This window comes from Triticum aestivum, chromosome 5A, assembly GCF_018294505.1.
Source record: "Triticum aestivum cultivar Chinese Spring chromosome 5A, IWGSC CS RefSeq v2.1, whole genome shotgun sequence".
Lineage (NCBI taxonomy): Eukaryota > Viridiplantae > Streptophyta > Magnoliopsida > Poales > Poaceae > Triticum > Triticum aestivum.
Genome location: NC_057806.1, coordinates 312,810,113 through 312,825,378, shown reverse-complemented (window position 1 = coordinate 312,825,378; position 15,266 = coordinate 312,810,113). Strand labels below are relative to the sequence as shown.

Genomic DNA, 15,266 nt, shown 5'->3' with positions numbered 1-15,266 from the left:
TCACCGCGCTGATCGAGTTCTTCGCTCCGTAGATTATTATTTTTTAAATAATTTATGTAAAACGCCGAACATGAATATCAAGTTTGCCGAATTTTAGCCGAACTATGCCGAATTCAGTTTTTTTAAATAAAAAAAACGCGTCTGGGGCGGGGCGAGCGGCTGGGAACCCACTCGCCCCCGCGCCGATTTTAGCGCCAGCTCGCCCCCAGGAGTCGCGTAAAATCGTCGCCTGGGGGGCCAACGGCTGGAGATGCTCTAAGTCCTGGCGAGACGAAAATCCTGAATCGTTGATTCTTTAAAAAAAACCTTCGATGCATGAATCCAGTTCCTTTTAGGTCGGGAGATAATAGGAAAGAGTTTCGGCCGCCCCGAACATCCAATCTAGTCCCAACACCCAGACCATTGAACCGAAGCAGAGTAAAAAGCGCACATACCACGTAGCTGGTCACGTGTACATACACTTAAAAAGCACGGAGCAGGTGGATCAGCAAGGTGTGCCAACCTGCGTGGTTTGGGAACTAGCTAGCGGCCTGTATAAACCCCCGGCAGGTGGACCAAGCCAAAGCCCGGGACGAAGCGTATTCATCCACCCCAGTCTATCGAAGAGAAGAGCTCTCCATTGCAATGGGGGACGAGGAAAGAGGAGCGGCGGCGGCGCCGCTGCTGCTGCCAGCGTCGTCGGCGGCGAGGAGCTATCACCACGAGGCGGGGTGCCCCGGGTGCGCGCAGGACCGGAGGAAGGAGAGCTCCGGCGGCAGGATCCCCTACAAGGAGCTCTTCTTCGTCGGCCTCACCACCCTCGCCTCATGTACGTAACCAATGCTTCTAAAATTACTCTAGATTAAATTGGATTAGATTAGCGGGGCGTACATTCTGCATTGCAATGTTATCATAGGGCTGTCGTCGTGATGGGAAAATACGGTGTTTTCGGTGACCGGCCGTACGGCGACAGGACGCCACAAACAGAGACAAGTCATTGTCCGACACACAGGTTGCACAGAGGTAGGAGTAGGGCCGGGCCGTACGGTCCTATGTTCGCCCCCGTGACACGAGAATTGTTACACGGACCCGGCCCTGATATATTCCTACACATCCTGAGGTGATCACCTCACTTGCCTCTGCCTGCATGGCTGCATATAGCGCATTGGGGACCGAGTGTGGCGTTGCAAAGACCGGGCTCCATGGAGCTCGTTTTGCAAAAAAAAAATCAAAATATATTTAAAAGTTTCAAAAAATGCCCATTTTTTTGTACAAATACATATGCATATTCTTTAAGTCTGTATAAATTTTCAGTAACTAATTTGATCATTTGCATGCTATACAAAAAAGACAAATATCTGACACAAATACAACAAAGAAAAAGCCTATTTCAATCTGTGTATTTGTGTTTTTTGTATACATCACATATGAATACATATGTTTATGAAAATTTGTACACGCATACTTCAAGTATATGTTTACATGAAAACATTTTTTCAGATTTTTTTGAGTTATGGAAAAGGTATTTTGGCTGAGAAATGTATATAGAGCTCAATGGAGCTCGGCCTCTGCAGCCACTTTTCGATTGAGGACCAATAATTATAAGCAATTTTCGTGCACACCCTTAGGGCATCTCCAATGTAGATCACCAAACCTCCCATAAATCCATTGTGAAAATGCTAAAAATCTGACATCATATTTTTAAGCATAACAAACTGATATTTTTAATGGCAATTTATCTTGCTGCGAGAATGACAATTTCCTTTAGCAAGCATGGCAATTCCTCAAAAAAAAACTGGCAACAATATGTCACACTTGCTAAAGAAATTGTCATCCTCGCGACAACATAATTTGTCATCTCGGGCGTTCTATTTACCATGCTAAAAAAATCTAATGTTTGATTTGTAGCAAATCTATTTGTTGAACACCGAAGTTTTGCTATTGGATGGTTCGATGGATATATAAAACTTATTGAACTTTCGGCGCTTTTGCTATTAGTTGCATTTGTTCGCAACTATTTAAATATATCATCGAATTGATATTGATCGAGTAAATTTGACAAAGGGGGATGCCCGACAAATAGGAAAAAGAATTAAGGGATAGCATTGGGTGGCGCCCGCCTGACACATCCGAACATGTCTGCGAACATTTGGGGGCGTCCGTTTGATGAACGCCATTGAAGATGCCCCTCTAGGGGTGAAGCCAAGTACCGGGAAGTATTGGGCGACGGCGGATCAAGATTCACAACCTGTACTTAAAAAAATGAGCATGTTCTTTAGATTTGTTTAAAGTTTGCCTTAATTCTACAAAATATGCAAACTTCAAAAATAGCGTACCGTCTGATCGCTTAGAAAAAACTGCAGTATTATTTATACTTATGAGCTGGTAAATACATGCTCATTTTCCAAGGAAATATCTAAAGAGACAAATATTTAGAAACGAATGGAGAAAATAGCTCACTTCTAACTGATCAAAGGAAAACGGTAATATATAGCTCATCTGCAAACTCGTTTTCCATCCATTCCATTCTCAGAGTACTCTAACTTCACGTGTGTTTATCTACTAAAATGTTACTCCCTCCGTTCCTAAATATTTGTCATTTTAGAGATTTTAAATAGACTATCACATACGGATGTATATAGACATATTTTAGAGTGTAGATTCACTTATTTTGCTCCGCGTGTAGTCACTTGTTGAAATCTCTAGAAAGACAAGTACTCTCTCTGTTCCTAAATATAAGTCCTTTTAGAGATTTCACTATGGACTACATACGGAGCAAAATGGATGAATCTACACTCTAAAATATGTCTATATACATCCGTATGTAGTTCATGATGGAATCTCTAAAAGGTCTTATATTTGGGAACGGAGGGAGTATTTAGAAACGGAGGAGTAGAAACAAATTTGAAAGATTCAAAATTAATAACACATTCTGAATCCCGCAACTTATGCCTGTCGCACATCTATCATTGAGAAACAAGATTCCATAAGCAGTACGCACTGCTACTGTTTACTCATTTTCGGTGACACGAGCAAATCCAAAATGGCCACCAGATCCATGGCGCCAAGCAAGCTCAGTATCCAATGCATAGATGCTAGAGTATATTTGCTATTACAAGCCATCAGTATTTCAGAAGACATGCATTCTAACGTCCATGCACGTGTTCAGAGAAGAGAAAAACTGCTTTACAGAGCAGAGCAAACACCTCACTCAGATCCAGCATCACGCCAAGCCTGAGATAGAAAGCTACCCAGAGTAGTACATGAACTACCACATGTTGGTTGTTCCACGATCATGCATCTAACTGCTTTCCTCTCTTGTTTTGTTTCTAGCTGTCAATTGTTCCTCTTGCAAAGATCATGCAGTTTCACCTAACGCATCCGGCGGTGCAATATGTGTCCCTCATTCTGACAATAAATATACGCTCTTGCTTTGTCTTTTTCAGCTTTGCCCATCACATGCCTCTTTCCCTTTATGTATTTCATGGTATGTATTTTATCACCGACCTAGCGCATCCACTAATCTCTAGATCAAGTTGTTGATTAGATTATATTAGATTACTTTTGGTTACCTACTTGGTCCAGGAGATCTTAAAGTTGAAGTTTAGATGTAGATTTAGATTTAGATTTTGAAATAGGTTAATTTTTTTTTGAGAAAACGCAAATGGCCTTTGCGTTTCATTACATTGGAAAGAGAGGGTATTTACATCCTCCTAGGAGGCGGTTTGTACACACAGACAACAGAGGCTCAGTGCACGTCCCAGGATGATGGCAAAACGACCCTGAGCCCTTGAGCTCCAGCCTTTGCCCAACATCTGGTCTCGTCTTTGATCCTTTCTACAAGCTCGTTCAGCGATGGGTACACATGGTCGAAAACACACGCATTTCTATGCTTCCAGATCATCCACGGTACCAAAAGGGCCACGGATTTGAGCGCCTTGCGGGACGCTGGTGGTGTGTGTTCCTTTGCGCGCAGCCACCAATCCATGAGCGAGCCGTCGTGCTCGGGCGCCGGCGCCGGCAAGCGCAGCCAAGATAGTACCTCCTGCCATGTCTGCTTAGTGAATGGGCATGTGAGCATCAGATGCCCGATCGTCTCCGGTTCTTGATCGCACAGAAGGCATCGCGGGTGGTGTTGCAGGCCACGGCGTGCGAGTCTCTCCGCGGTCCAACAGCGATCTTGACATGCCAGCCAGTGGAAGAATTTCACCTTGGGCGGTGCCCAGCTCCTCCAAATGAGCTTCCAGGAGTGGCAGCCCGTCGCGCCCTGGAAAGTTGCCCGGTAGCAAGACTGGGCGGTGTAGGCGCCGCTGGCTGTCCAGCTCCAGAGCAGCCTGTCCGGCTCATTGGACAGCTCGACAGGTTGCACCAAGTGCCAGAGCTGAAGGTACTGTCCAATCTCTGGGAGGCCTAGCAGGCCATGGATGTCACGTGCCCAACTATTGCCGGCCAGGGCCTCCGCCACCGTTCTAGATTTTTGACGTTGCTTGGGGATGCACTTGAGGAGCCTCGGCGCAAGCTCGCGGACGGATTGGCCACCAAGCCAGCGATCCTCCCAGAACAAGGCTGTCCTACCATCTCCAATGGCCATGGTCGTGGAGGCGTAAAAGAGCGCACGCTCCGCCGTCGTAAATTGCATGTCCAGCCCCTGCCAGGCTCGAGTAGTGTCCGTGCGCGTGAGCCATAGCCAGCGCAGCCGAAGTGATAGCCCCGTGCGCTCGAGGTCCCGGATGCCAAGGCCGCCATATTCAAGCGGGCGGCAAACCTTACGCCAGTTGACGTGGCAATGTCCACCGTGGGCATCCGCGCGGCCGGCCCAAAGAAACCCGCGCTGAATCTTCTCTAATTGTTTGAGGGTTTTCTTTGGGGGCGCAAGCGCTAGTAGTTGATGGATCGGTATTGCATTAAGCACCGATTTGACGAGCGCTAGCCGTCCCGCTTTGTTCATCAGCCAAGCTTTCCAGGAAGGCAGCCGACCCGCCACCGCGTCGACGAGGGGTTGCAGCTGTGCTGCGGATGGGCGGCGAGTGGAGAGCGGGATGCCCAGGTAGGTAACCGGCAAGGCCACGATGGGGCACCCGAGGGACTCCAGCAGCCCCGCTTCGTAGTCGCCGGCGTGAAGGATCGTGGCCGAGCTCTTGGCGTAGTTCACACGGAGCCCAGAAGCCGTACCGAACACGTCCAGGATGCCTTTGACAGCGGCGATCTCCTCAGTAGTGGCATGACAGAACATCATCACATCATCGGCGTAAAGAGAGATCGCCGGAATGGCTCGTCGGGGATGCAGCTGCTGAAGGATGCCGGTCTGTAGGGCGTGTCGCATCAGCCTCCCAAGGGTGTCCACCGCCAGCACGAAGAGCTGTGGGGAGGTGGAGTCACCTTGTCGTAGGCTGCGCCGGTGCCAGATTGGCGGGCCGGGGACTCCATTGATCATGACCCGTGTGCTTGCCGAGGAGAGCAGGATGGCCATCCACTCCCGGAATCGGTCCCCAAATCCATACTTGCGCAGCACCTCAAAGAGGAAGGGCCACGAGATGGAGTCGAAGGCACGTGTGAGGTCGAGCTTGAGCATGATCCTGGGTGCGCCAAGTTGGTGCAGCATCTTGAGGGACTGCCGGACTAGGACGAAGTTGTCATGGAGGCTGCGCCCGGCAATGAATGCATTTTGGTTGCTGCTTACAAGGGTATCCAGCTTGGGGGCAAGGCGCAACGATAGGACCTTCGAGACGATCTTGGCCACAATGTGGATCAGGCATATCGGCCGGTAGTCACCAAGCGAGTGGGCGTCCGCGCGCTTAGGCAGCAGGGTCAGCAGCGCTTGGTTAAGCTTACTGAACCCGCGGCCGCGCAGCGTGTAAAGCCGCTCGAAAACGTCCCATATGTCATGGCGAATGATGCTCCAGCAGGCACGCAGAAACTCCGCGGTGAATCCATCTGGTCCAGGCGCTTTACGCGCCGGCATGCGTTTGACCGCCTCCCAAATCTCCTCCTGGCTGAAGGGCACGTCGAGGCATGCAAGGTCGCTGGGCTCAATGAGCTGGGAAAGATCCAGCGTGTGCGCCCGGTCCAGAGCGGTGCCCAGCAGGCCATCAAAATGCGAGAACGCTGCGTTGGCCATTTCCTCATGAGCCGTGAGCACATGCCCGTCGGCGGCAAGGCTGTATATGCGGTTCTTCTGTCGCCGATAGGAGCATTGCCGGTGGAAGAAGCTCGTGTTGGCGTCGCCGTCCTTGAGGGACGCGATACGGGCGCGTTGCCTGGCGATTGTGCGCTCCAAGGATGCCATGCCGAGGTAGGTGACCTTGAGCTGCTTGCGGAGCCATTCCTCCGGGGGGGAGAGCGCCCGGTCCTCCCGTGCTTTGTCGAAGCGCAAGATCAGCTCGCGGGATATGGCCAGCTTTTCCCGTATGTTGCCCGTGGACTTGGCGCTCCAACTCGATAAGCGTTTAGCCGTGGCCTGGAGGCGCTTGACCAGCCGCCGAAAAGGGTCGTCGTCATGCGCGGAGCTCCAAGCCGCGGCAACGGTGTCGTGGAAGCCGTCAAGCCTAAGCCAATAATCCTCAAAGTGGAAGCGTTTGTGCGCCATCGGCATGGGGGAGCAGTCCAGCAGCAGCGGACAGTGGTCTGACACGACCGAGGCAAGGCACCGGAGATGGCATTCGCCGTGCGCATCCTCCCAGTCCGATGTGCACAGGACGCGGTCAAGGTGCACTAGCGTGGGCGGCGATTGCTCATTCGACCACGTGAAGCGACGCCCGTTGAGATAGATCTCCTTCAAGGCGAGGTCGTTGATGGCGCGGCGAAACCTTCTCATCATGCGCTGGTGCAGGCCACCCATGTTTTTGTCCTCCGTGCGGTATATGAGGTTGAAGTCACCACATAGCATCCATGGGCCGGGGCATGCCGCCCGAACGTCGCGCAGCTCCTGGAGGAACAGAATTTTATCCGCGTCATCTTGGGGTCCGTAGACCGTCGTCAGCCACCACGGCGTCCCAGAGGCCACGGATACCTTGGCCGTGAGCGCATTCTGGGTGAGCAACGGGTCGGAGATCGTGACAGCCCTGCTCTTCCAGGCTAGAGGAATACCGCCCCGCGTGCCATCAGCCGGCAGGTACGTGTAGGCGTCAAATTCGGAGCCGAGAATGTCAAGCACAATGGGCGAGTAGATCAAAGCCATTTTAGTTTCCTGAATGCATACAATGGATGCTCCGGTAGTGCCCAACAGAGAGCGGATGGCACAACGTCGTGCACGCGAGTTGAGGCCGCGTACATTCCAAACCGCGATTTTTAGTTCGTGATCCATGAACAAGAGGTCGACGATGAATGGCCTGCGTGCCTAGCTGTCCCCGGCCGTGGCCGCGGCCGTGCGCGTGGGGGAGGCAAAGCACGCTGGGATCTCCCGATCGACCAGGGCAGCGATTGCCTTCAGCACGGACAGGGGGATTGGTGCCGCGAACATGTCGTCGTAGGCCTTCATCTCGATGGCTGTGATCTTTTGGTTGGTGCCTACAATCCCCAGGTTGCGGAGGATCTGCACGCGCGCCCTCCGTTCAGCCGTCGGCGGCGCCGCCGGTGGTGTGGCTGCAGTCACGGAGCGTCCTCGCCGTGGGGCAAAGCAGAGGGGACGACGTGGCCGCTTCCCGGGAGTCGGCAGCGCCGCACTGATGTGCTTCGTGGCCGCGGCCAGAAACTCGCCAAGCGTCCAAACCTGCTGCGTGGTTGTGCGGCTGCGAGATCGCCGCATCGTGATCGGCGGCGATGCGAACCGTCCAGATGCCGGAGAGCGTGGTTCAGGTGCAAACGATCGCTGATCAGTGTTGGGCGTCGGCGTGGGGGATCCCCGGGGTCGCTGCAGGATCGAAACAGTCCTCTGGGCCTCAGCCTCCTGTGCCCCAACGGCCCCTGGCCCGGCAGCACCCTCCATGGAAGACATGGCTTGGGGGTCAGGTACAGCATGTAGCGGCCCGGCCCCGTTTGGCCCAGCTGGCCCGGTATGAGCCATGTCAGGAGGAGATCCCGCGGTCGCGGGCGCAGAAGCGGTTTGGGCGCCAGTCGGTGCGTCTCTTCCCGCCAGCGCCGCAGGAGTGGGGTCTGGGGACAGTGCTGACCGGTCAGTGGGGATACCTGGGCCCGCCAGAGCGACAGGAGCAAGCGTAGCGCTGCTTTGCCCCGACAGGACAGCAGGCGATCCTGGCCGCCCCGAGGCCACAGGCTCCCCAGACTGCGAGTCTGGGACCTGGCTCAAAATAGGTTAATACAGCCCCTAGTTATTCTTTGGATTTACCCTACTACTTTGCTCCAAAATTCACAGACTTGTCAAAATAGTAGGGTAAATCCAGAATTTTCGGACATCACCGAAATATCTGAAATCTCGAAAATTCTTTCGAAACTGAATCTATCAAAAATTCACTAAAATTTGGATTTTATTTGAATCTAGTCTGAAACTCCGAGGATACCAATATTTTGGTACTCACCGAAATTAAGGAAATTTTGGACATTTCATTGAAATTTTAAACTTTCTTTCATGCAAATAATATCTCATTTTGTAACAAAAAATGCAAGTAACATCTCATCTCGTTGTATCCCTTTCTACAGGTTAGAGACTTCCACGTTGCTAAAACAGAGGAAGATATAGGATCTTATGCTGGTTTCCTTGGTATAGTTTCTGGCTCCACCATTCAAAAACAAATATCATCATTTAGCCCGCATCATACATTGTCCTTGAGAAATCAAATATATTTAAATATATAGGCATGAAATTTGTATGTTGGTGTTTTCAAATGTAGCTTCTTCGTACATGATTGGCAGAGCCTTTTCTGCGATTTTTTGGGGCATTGTTGCGGACCGTATTGGACGGAAGCCTGTCATTGTATTTTCAATCCTGTCTGTGTAAGTATAACATGAATTCTAAATCAGTTTATAACAGGAGTTCTGATTCAACTTGGCAACAATTTTTATCTTGCTATTCGGTAACTCATTAGTCACATAATTAGCTTTCTTTATATTCCAGGGTCATATTTAACACACTGTTTGGACTAAGTACAGAGTACTGGATGGCAATAGCTACAAGACTTGTTCTAGGTTCCCTAAATGGTTTACTTGCTCCAATAAAGGTACTAAAAATTACCAGCTTCAACATGAAGGCATCTCAGTTCTGATTACAAATATTTATCGACCATGCAGGCTTATGCTATTGAAGTTTGTCAAGCTGAACATCATGCTCTTGGGCTCTCAGTTGTAATCTCTCAGAACAACTTATTTGCTCATGTTCTTACTGTTTTCATATTATATAGTCCTTTCAAAACAAAGATTATCCTGATATGATTTGCTTTGATTAAAGGTGAACACAGCGTGGGGTTTTGGTCTTGTAATCGGTCCAGCTCTTGGAGGCTACCTTGCCCAGGTATACTAGTCTACATGTATAAATGGACTTGCATTACACTTGCAAGATTGCTAGTGTGACAAAAACGAAGAGATGAACTGCTTTCATTTTCTTACTCCACTCTCATTTTGTCAGCCTGCTGAAAAGTACCCACAAACATTCTCCAAGGAGTCAGTTTTTGGGAGGTAGATCCAGCAAGATCAAGATATAGTTATTTACAAAACTGCTTGCAATATAGTTATACTTGACTTCATGGCTGACTCATTGGATTAATTTTGCAGGTTTCCATATTTCTTACCTTGTGTAGCTGTGTCATTGCTTGCTGCCATTGTTCTAATAAGTTGTATATGGATGCCGGTACGTATAGTTTCACTACATATTATCATCAGTCTTCATTTAACTTTTCAATAGCTAATACTGACAAGGAATATCAGTATTACTTGGCATAATCTGTAGTCTGACCAATTTTATATTCCATTTGCAACAGACAAACAAAATATGCTACAGAAGTTAAAATTTATTTTGTCCACATTATATCTAGTTTTTCTTCCCACATTTTCTAATACTGAAAATGCTGTGGATATATTCTTTTAATAAATTCAAATTAGGGGCACATTACATCTAGCTTTTGTTCCCACGTTTGCTAATCTTATTTGTCAAATGGAACTGACAGGAGACCATACACAAACATAAGAGTCCGGAGAAGGATATCGAAAAGGTCAAAGCCTTGCCATCAGAACAGGCTTATTTAGATTCGCCTCGCAAGAAGAGTTTGCTCCAGAATTGGCCATGGATGTCAACTATGGTGTCCTATTGTTTCTTTGGTCTTCATGACACTGCATATAGTGAGGTAAATATTGTTTTAGAATTCTTGTCCTTTCTGCATTCTGCTGCTACATGACAAGTCTCCAAATACATCTATCTACTACTCGCATTCATCTTTAATAGTTATCATTGAATAACACTCTAGCTGTCATGCGGTTCTTTCAATACTAGATACTTTCCTTGTGGGCTGTTAGTGACAGAAAGTATGGTGGTCTTAGCTTCTCATCTGAAGATATCGGTGGAGTTCTTGCCGTGGCAGGTCTCGCATCCCTCTGCCTTTACCTAATGTTTTTACTTTTGGAACTTTAATGTAGCTTTGAAGGTGCATGTTAGTATCACGGGGTGACCTAAACCTAATACTTTCTCCTTTTGGTCCAGGTGCTAGTCTTCTTGTATATCAGCTTATCATTTATCACTGGGTTCATAAGTTTCTGGGGCCAGTCATTTCGTCACGTGTTGCTTCTGTGAGTAGTCTCCTGCTGTGCCTTTTCCACATAAACAAATAGATTAAGTTTGATGATCATGGCTGATGTTTTTGAATTTGACACTGTAGGCTCTGTCCATACTTATCGTCAGTACTTACCCCTTTATGACATACTTATCTGGCGCCAAACTTTCTTTTGCTCTCTACTCTGCAGCCATGATGAGAAGTGTTGTTGCAGTAAGCATTTTTCTGCACCTGCTTTCTCTGAAAGTCTGCTACCCTGAAATTATGTATCCAAGGGTATTTAATCTTTGTATACTGCAAATTTGTACAGATTACTGCCAGCACAGGAATTTCCCTTCTGCAGAACCATGCTGTGGTATGTATGCATATATATAACCAGGGGAGCTTTTTTGCAACACCATGTTTGCGTCAGTCGAACTGAATAAAACAACGTTTCTGAATTTGATACCAGCGTCAAGACCAAAGAGGCACTGCGAATGGTATATCGACAACTGCCATGTCGTTTTTCAAGGCAATTGCTCCAATAGGGGCTGGTTATCTGTGAGTAGCTCCTGTCATCTCATATTTTCCATAACAGGGTGCAATGAGCGAAACAATTACGATTACTGATTTATGTTTCGAACCAAGAAAACTGAAATTTTCGTGCTGAATCACTCTGCCGTGGGCTCCTAATTCTCATCGCCTAATGGTACTGAATGAATGCAGGTTCTCATGGGCGCAGAAACATCAGGACAGCACCTTCTTCCCAGGTAACAATCAATATGTTCTGTACTAGTAGTACAGAAGGACTTTCTGATTATACATACTTGATATAGTTATTTTAGGAAGTAACTTGATCTAGTTTGTTCCACTGAATCTGCAGGTGATCAAATGGTGTTCTTGGTGCTGAACTTGGTGCAGCTCCTTGGGCTCATGTTTACCTTTGAGCCTTTCCTGGTCTTACCCACTGTAGGAGAAGAGTGCAGTTAGGAACATACACAGCAGTACAGATTGTCACCTGTCAAAATATGTAATAACAGGAACGTTCTTCCAATTATTTTATATATTGTAATAATAACAGCAACATTCTAAAACTTGCATGAGCCTAGGCGGCCCATGTTCTTTTTCTTTTTAAATTCCGATACACACTTGACCTGGTGAGCATTTTCTGAAAAGGATGAGGATGACTCTGTATCAGTTGACGAATACTTTGGTTAAAGCCAAGGAAATCAACAAAAGGAGAAAAGGTTTCGGAAACGGAAAAACGGTGGCGGAAAGACGATGATGGCCTGCACTTGATTTCAGAAACTGCTTTAATACTGTATGTTTTTTGATGAAGAAAAATGGAAGAAGGAACTAGCCTGATAGATCAAGACACGGATCTCATCAGTGGAGGACAAAAGCGCTAGCCAGCCAGTGAAAACGACTGATCCAGAAACGAATCATTTCGCCGGCGACTGGGAAGGGAAGTCATCGACAAACCTTTTCTTTTCTCCTTCTGTAAAACAGTAAAAGCCATGCACGTTCGGGTTCAGGATCGCAACGCACTAAAACTCACTGATCTACGTACGTACGTAGTCACTAGTCACTCATCACCCATCAGCGAAGCTGCTCGCCGCCGTTGGCGGCTCCAGGTGGGGCTGCGAGAGCACTCGCGAACTCGTCGTCGATCCATGGCCAAGCAATCTGCCGCTACGTGCTGCAATAATCTACCGTGCCCTTGCTGGTGGAAAGCGCTGCCTCGTCACTAACCACTGTCAGCAAGCTAAGGGACAGGATTCCTAGGATCTCTTCCTGTGAGTTGACAAAATATATTGACAGCATTTTTCTTATTAGTATAGGCTTTTGAGTAAATTGGCTAGATGTGTGATATTCGATACTATTTAGACGAGATGGGTGACGGACGGCGCACAGCGTTCCGGCGGAACCCGTGGTATGGGCGGGACACGTCACCGGGGGAAACGAGGCCGGAGGCCACTCACGGCGCACTAGGGTACACCAGGATACTAGGGTCGATTTACAGATTGTAGGAGAGCATCGCCATCTCAATAGTAGCACATCATCGGCAATATTGCGCACAACAGCAGAAGGCCAAGTCGTTGATCGCGGAAGAATGGTGACACAGTTCGTGGAGCAAAGGCAAAGGTTGAGCGTGAGCGCATCCCAGGAGCCGGTGTTCAAGGGTTTCTTCCTCACCGCAGAATACATAGGGCATGATGGGGATGATGCGGCGGTGATGCAGGTCGGCAGTGCAGGGACATCAACGATGATAGAGCCGAAAAAAACTTACATTTCCCCATGGCATAGTTGCCCCAGATGGTAGGGCGAAAGTGCCCACCAAGTGCAAAGCCATGGTACGTGTCCCGCCCACACCATAGGCCTGCCAGAACGTCTTGCGCCGCCCGTCACCCACCATGCAGACGGCGCAGTCACGAAAGCGCCACAACATCGTCAGAAGCGCAGATACTCTTATAGCGAGAATGGCATTTTGGCTCTCGGCCTCCATGCAGAGGCTAAATTTCGTTTTTTGATCTTTTGGAGAAGTTGTTTGAGATCTGACCTTATTTAAAAAAAAATCAGGATCTAACCCTTTTCCTACCGCCAGGGGTATGGCGGTAGGGGCGAATCAACCTGTGGTTGAGTTGGTTAGGTGAACAGTGGTATTCCCAACCCACCAGGGTTCAAATTCTGGTGCTCGCATTATTCCTGGATTTATTTCAGGATTTCCGGCGATGCGCTTTTAGTGGGAGGAGACGTTCCCGTCGACGACGAGGCGCCTACGGTGACTTCGTAAATCTCAAGATGATATGCCGGCTCAGTCTCTCGGAGGTGCTCATAGGGGTAGGGTGTGCGTGTGTGTGTTCATAGGGGTGAGTGTATGCGCGTGTATATGAGCGTTTGTGTCTGTACTGATGCTCAAAAGGGGTATGGCGGTAGGGTATAGCAGCCTACCGCCAAGGCCTCTGGCGGTAAGAAACTTGACCACGTCAGCGCAACGTATCCCTACCATCACAGGGGATGGCGGTAGCATGTGTAACTCTACCACCAAGGTGACCAGCGGTAGGTGCCCACACGCACTATGTCTGAAACTTAGAATTTTTTTTTGATAGGGCTGCAACCCTATTGGTAGGCTATTATACCCTACCGCCATGCCCCTTGACGGTAGGAAAATGGCCAGATTCCGAAATTTTTGCAAGCTAGGGTCATATTTCGAACAACTTCTCCCAAAGGGTCAAAACACGAAATTTTGCCCCATGGAGGCCTATGTTTTGAAATAATCAAAATTTGAAGATTTCGGTTTCAAAAAAGTTTGGATTTTTTATACAAGTAAACAAGGATGTGAGACGTACGTGTGTAAATTTCAGGATAAAATACGTTGAAATGCGACATGTACAAAAAAGACAAATTCATGATTTGGGAGGACGAATAGGATCATGTGTTAGAAAGCCCCATATTTGTGTTTTTTGCACGGCCCTTATTTTTCACGTATTTCGTCCTGAAAATTTACTCAACCCTTATTTTGACGTATCTCGTCTTAAAAAATTACACAGTTATGCACTATGCCTTCATCTATCTCCGTATTTTTTTCAGATTTTTTTGAAATATAAAAATATGAATTTTCATGAATTTTGAATTTTGCATTTGAAGGCCTGCATGGAGCTCGGCCTCCAAAAGCAATTTCCGCTCTTATAGCTAACTAATATACTTAAGATTTAACCAACCTGTAAGAAGTACTACCGTCGTCCTGACTTATTGGTCCCCTTTATATTTTATGTTAAATTTGAACCATAGATTTAACTGACAAAATATTAAAACATATCACCAAAAATTGTATTGTTGGATTCATATTTGAATATAGTTTTAAATGATATTAACTTTTGCGTTATGCATTAATATTCTGTTAATTAAATTTAAGGTCAAAATTTGACCCAAAATACGATGAAGACAATAAAGCAGGAGGGAGGCAGTAGTCGTCCCTAGGGGCGTGTTTGGTTGTCTGCATAGGCCTCGACCAGGCCGGCGCGGGAAGTGATCAGCATGTTTGATAGCCCGCATACACTATTGGGTCTGCATCGCACGCTTCTTAAAGCACCTTTAGGTCTGGCTCACTGGAAACGCACGAATCGGCAGTTTCTCCAGGGTCAGGCCCGAGTGGTGCACGTGGGCGGCGTCGGCTGCACGCGCGCGACCACGCTCGAGAAGTCGTGTTGCTTCCCGAAGCGCCGGTAGTTATTAGCCTCACCGCCCCTCACCACTCCCTCTCCCCACTCTTCCCCACTCTCCTGACTCTCACCGGCGGCGGCGAATCGGAGCAGAGGAAGAAGACCACCGGACTCCATCACCGGCGGCGGCGGATCGGAGCAGAGGAAGAAAACCACCGGACTCCATCAATGTCGGTAAGCACATCTCTCTCTTCAACATGCACGCACGCTAGATTTGATCCACGGCGATAGATTCGATCCACGGCGGAGGGGAATGGGGAATAGAGATAGATAAGCATAGGGGTAGTTCATACTAGTTCATAGCAGTTCATACGAGTTCATACATGCAAGATCGGAATGCAGAAGGGGGATTGAGGGATTGGGGGATTGGGGGTACACAACGAAAACCGGTCGACCGCGACGGCCGTCACCGGCATGCGGAGCGGCTGGT

At 48.2% G+C, this 15,266-nt stretch overlaps 1 protein-coding gene across 2 annotated transcripts; it reads left to right on the top strand.

Annotated features, from left to right (window-relative positions):
• The first annotated feature begins 434 nt into the window (after positions 1 to 434).
• LOC123103104 (protein ZINC INDUCED FACILITATOR-LIKE 1) lies at positions 435 to 11,701 on the top strand. 2 transcript variants are annotated; one of them, XM_044524593.1, is made up of 17 exons: positions 435 to 808; positions 3,426 to 3,466; positions 8,575 to 8,635; positions 8,766 to 8,868; positions 8,990 to 9,092; positions 9,163 to 9,216; positions 9,320 to 9,382; positions 9,497 to 9,546; positions 9,643 to 9,718; positions 10,035 to 10,211; positions 10,358 to 10,445; positions 10,565 to 10,650; positions 10,740 to 10,847; positions 10,945 to 10,989; positions 11,086 to 11,174; positions 11,340 to 11,383; positions 11,497 to 11,701. In XM_044524593.1, exons 1-17 carry the CDS (start codon positions 625 to 627, stop codon positions 11,601 to 11,603), a joined length of 1,479 nt encoding a protein of 492 aa, XP_044380528.1. In that variant the 5' UTR covers positions 435 to 624; the 3' UTR covers positions 11,604 to 11,701. The 2 variants fall into 2 exon arrangements, with proteins under 2 accessions (XP_044380528.1, XP_044380529.1); XM_044524594.1 differs by lacking the exon at positions 3,426 to 3,466 and having other exon boundaries at positions 547 to 808.
• Positions 11,702 to 15,266: the final 3,565 nt, after the last annotated feature.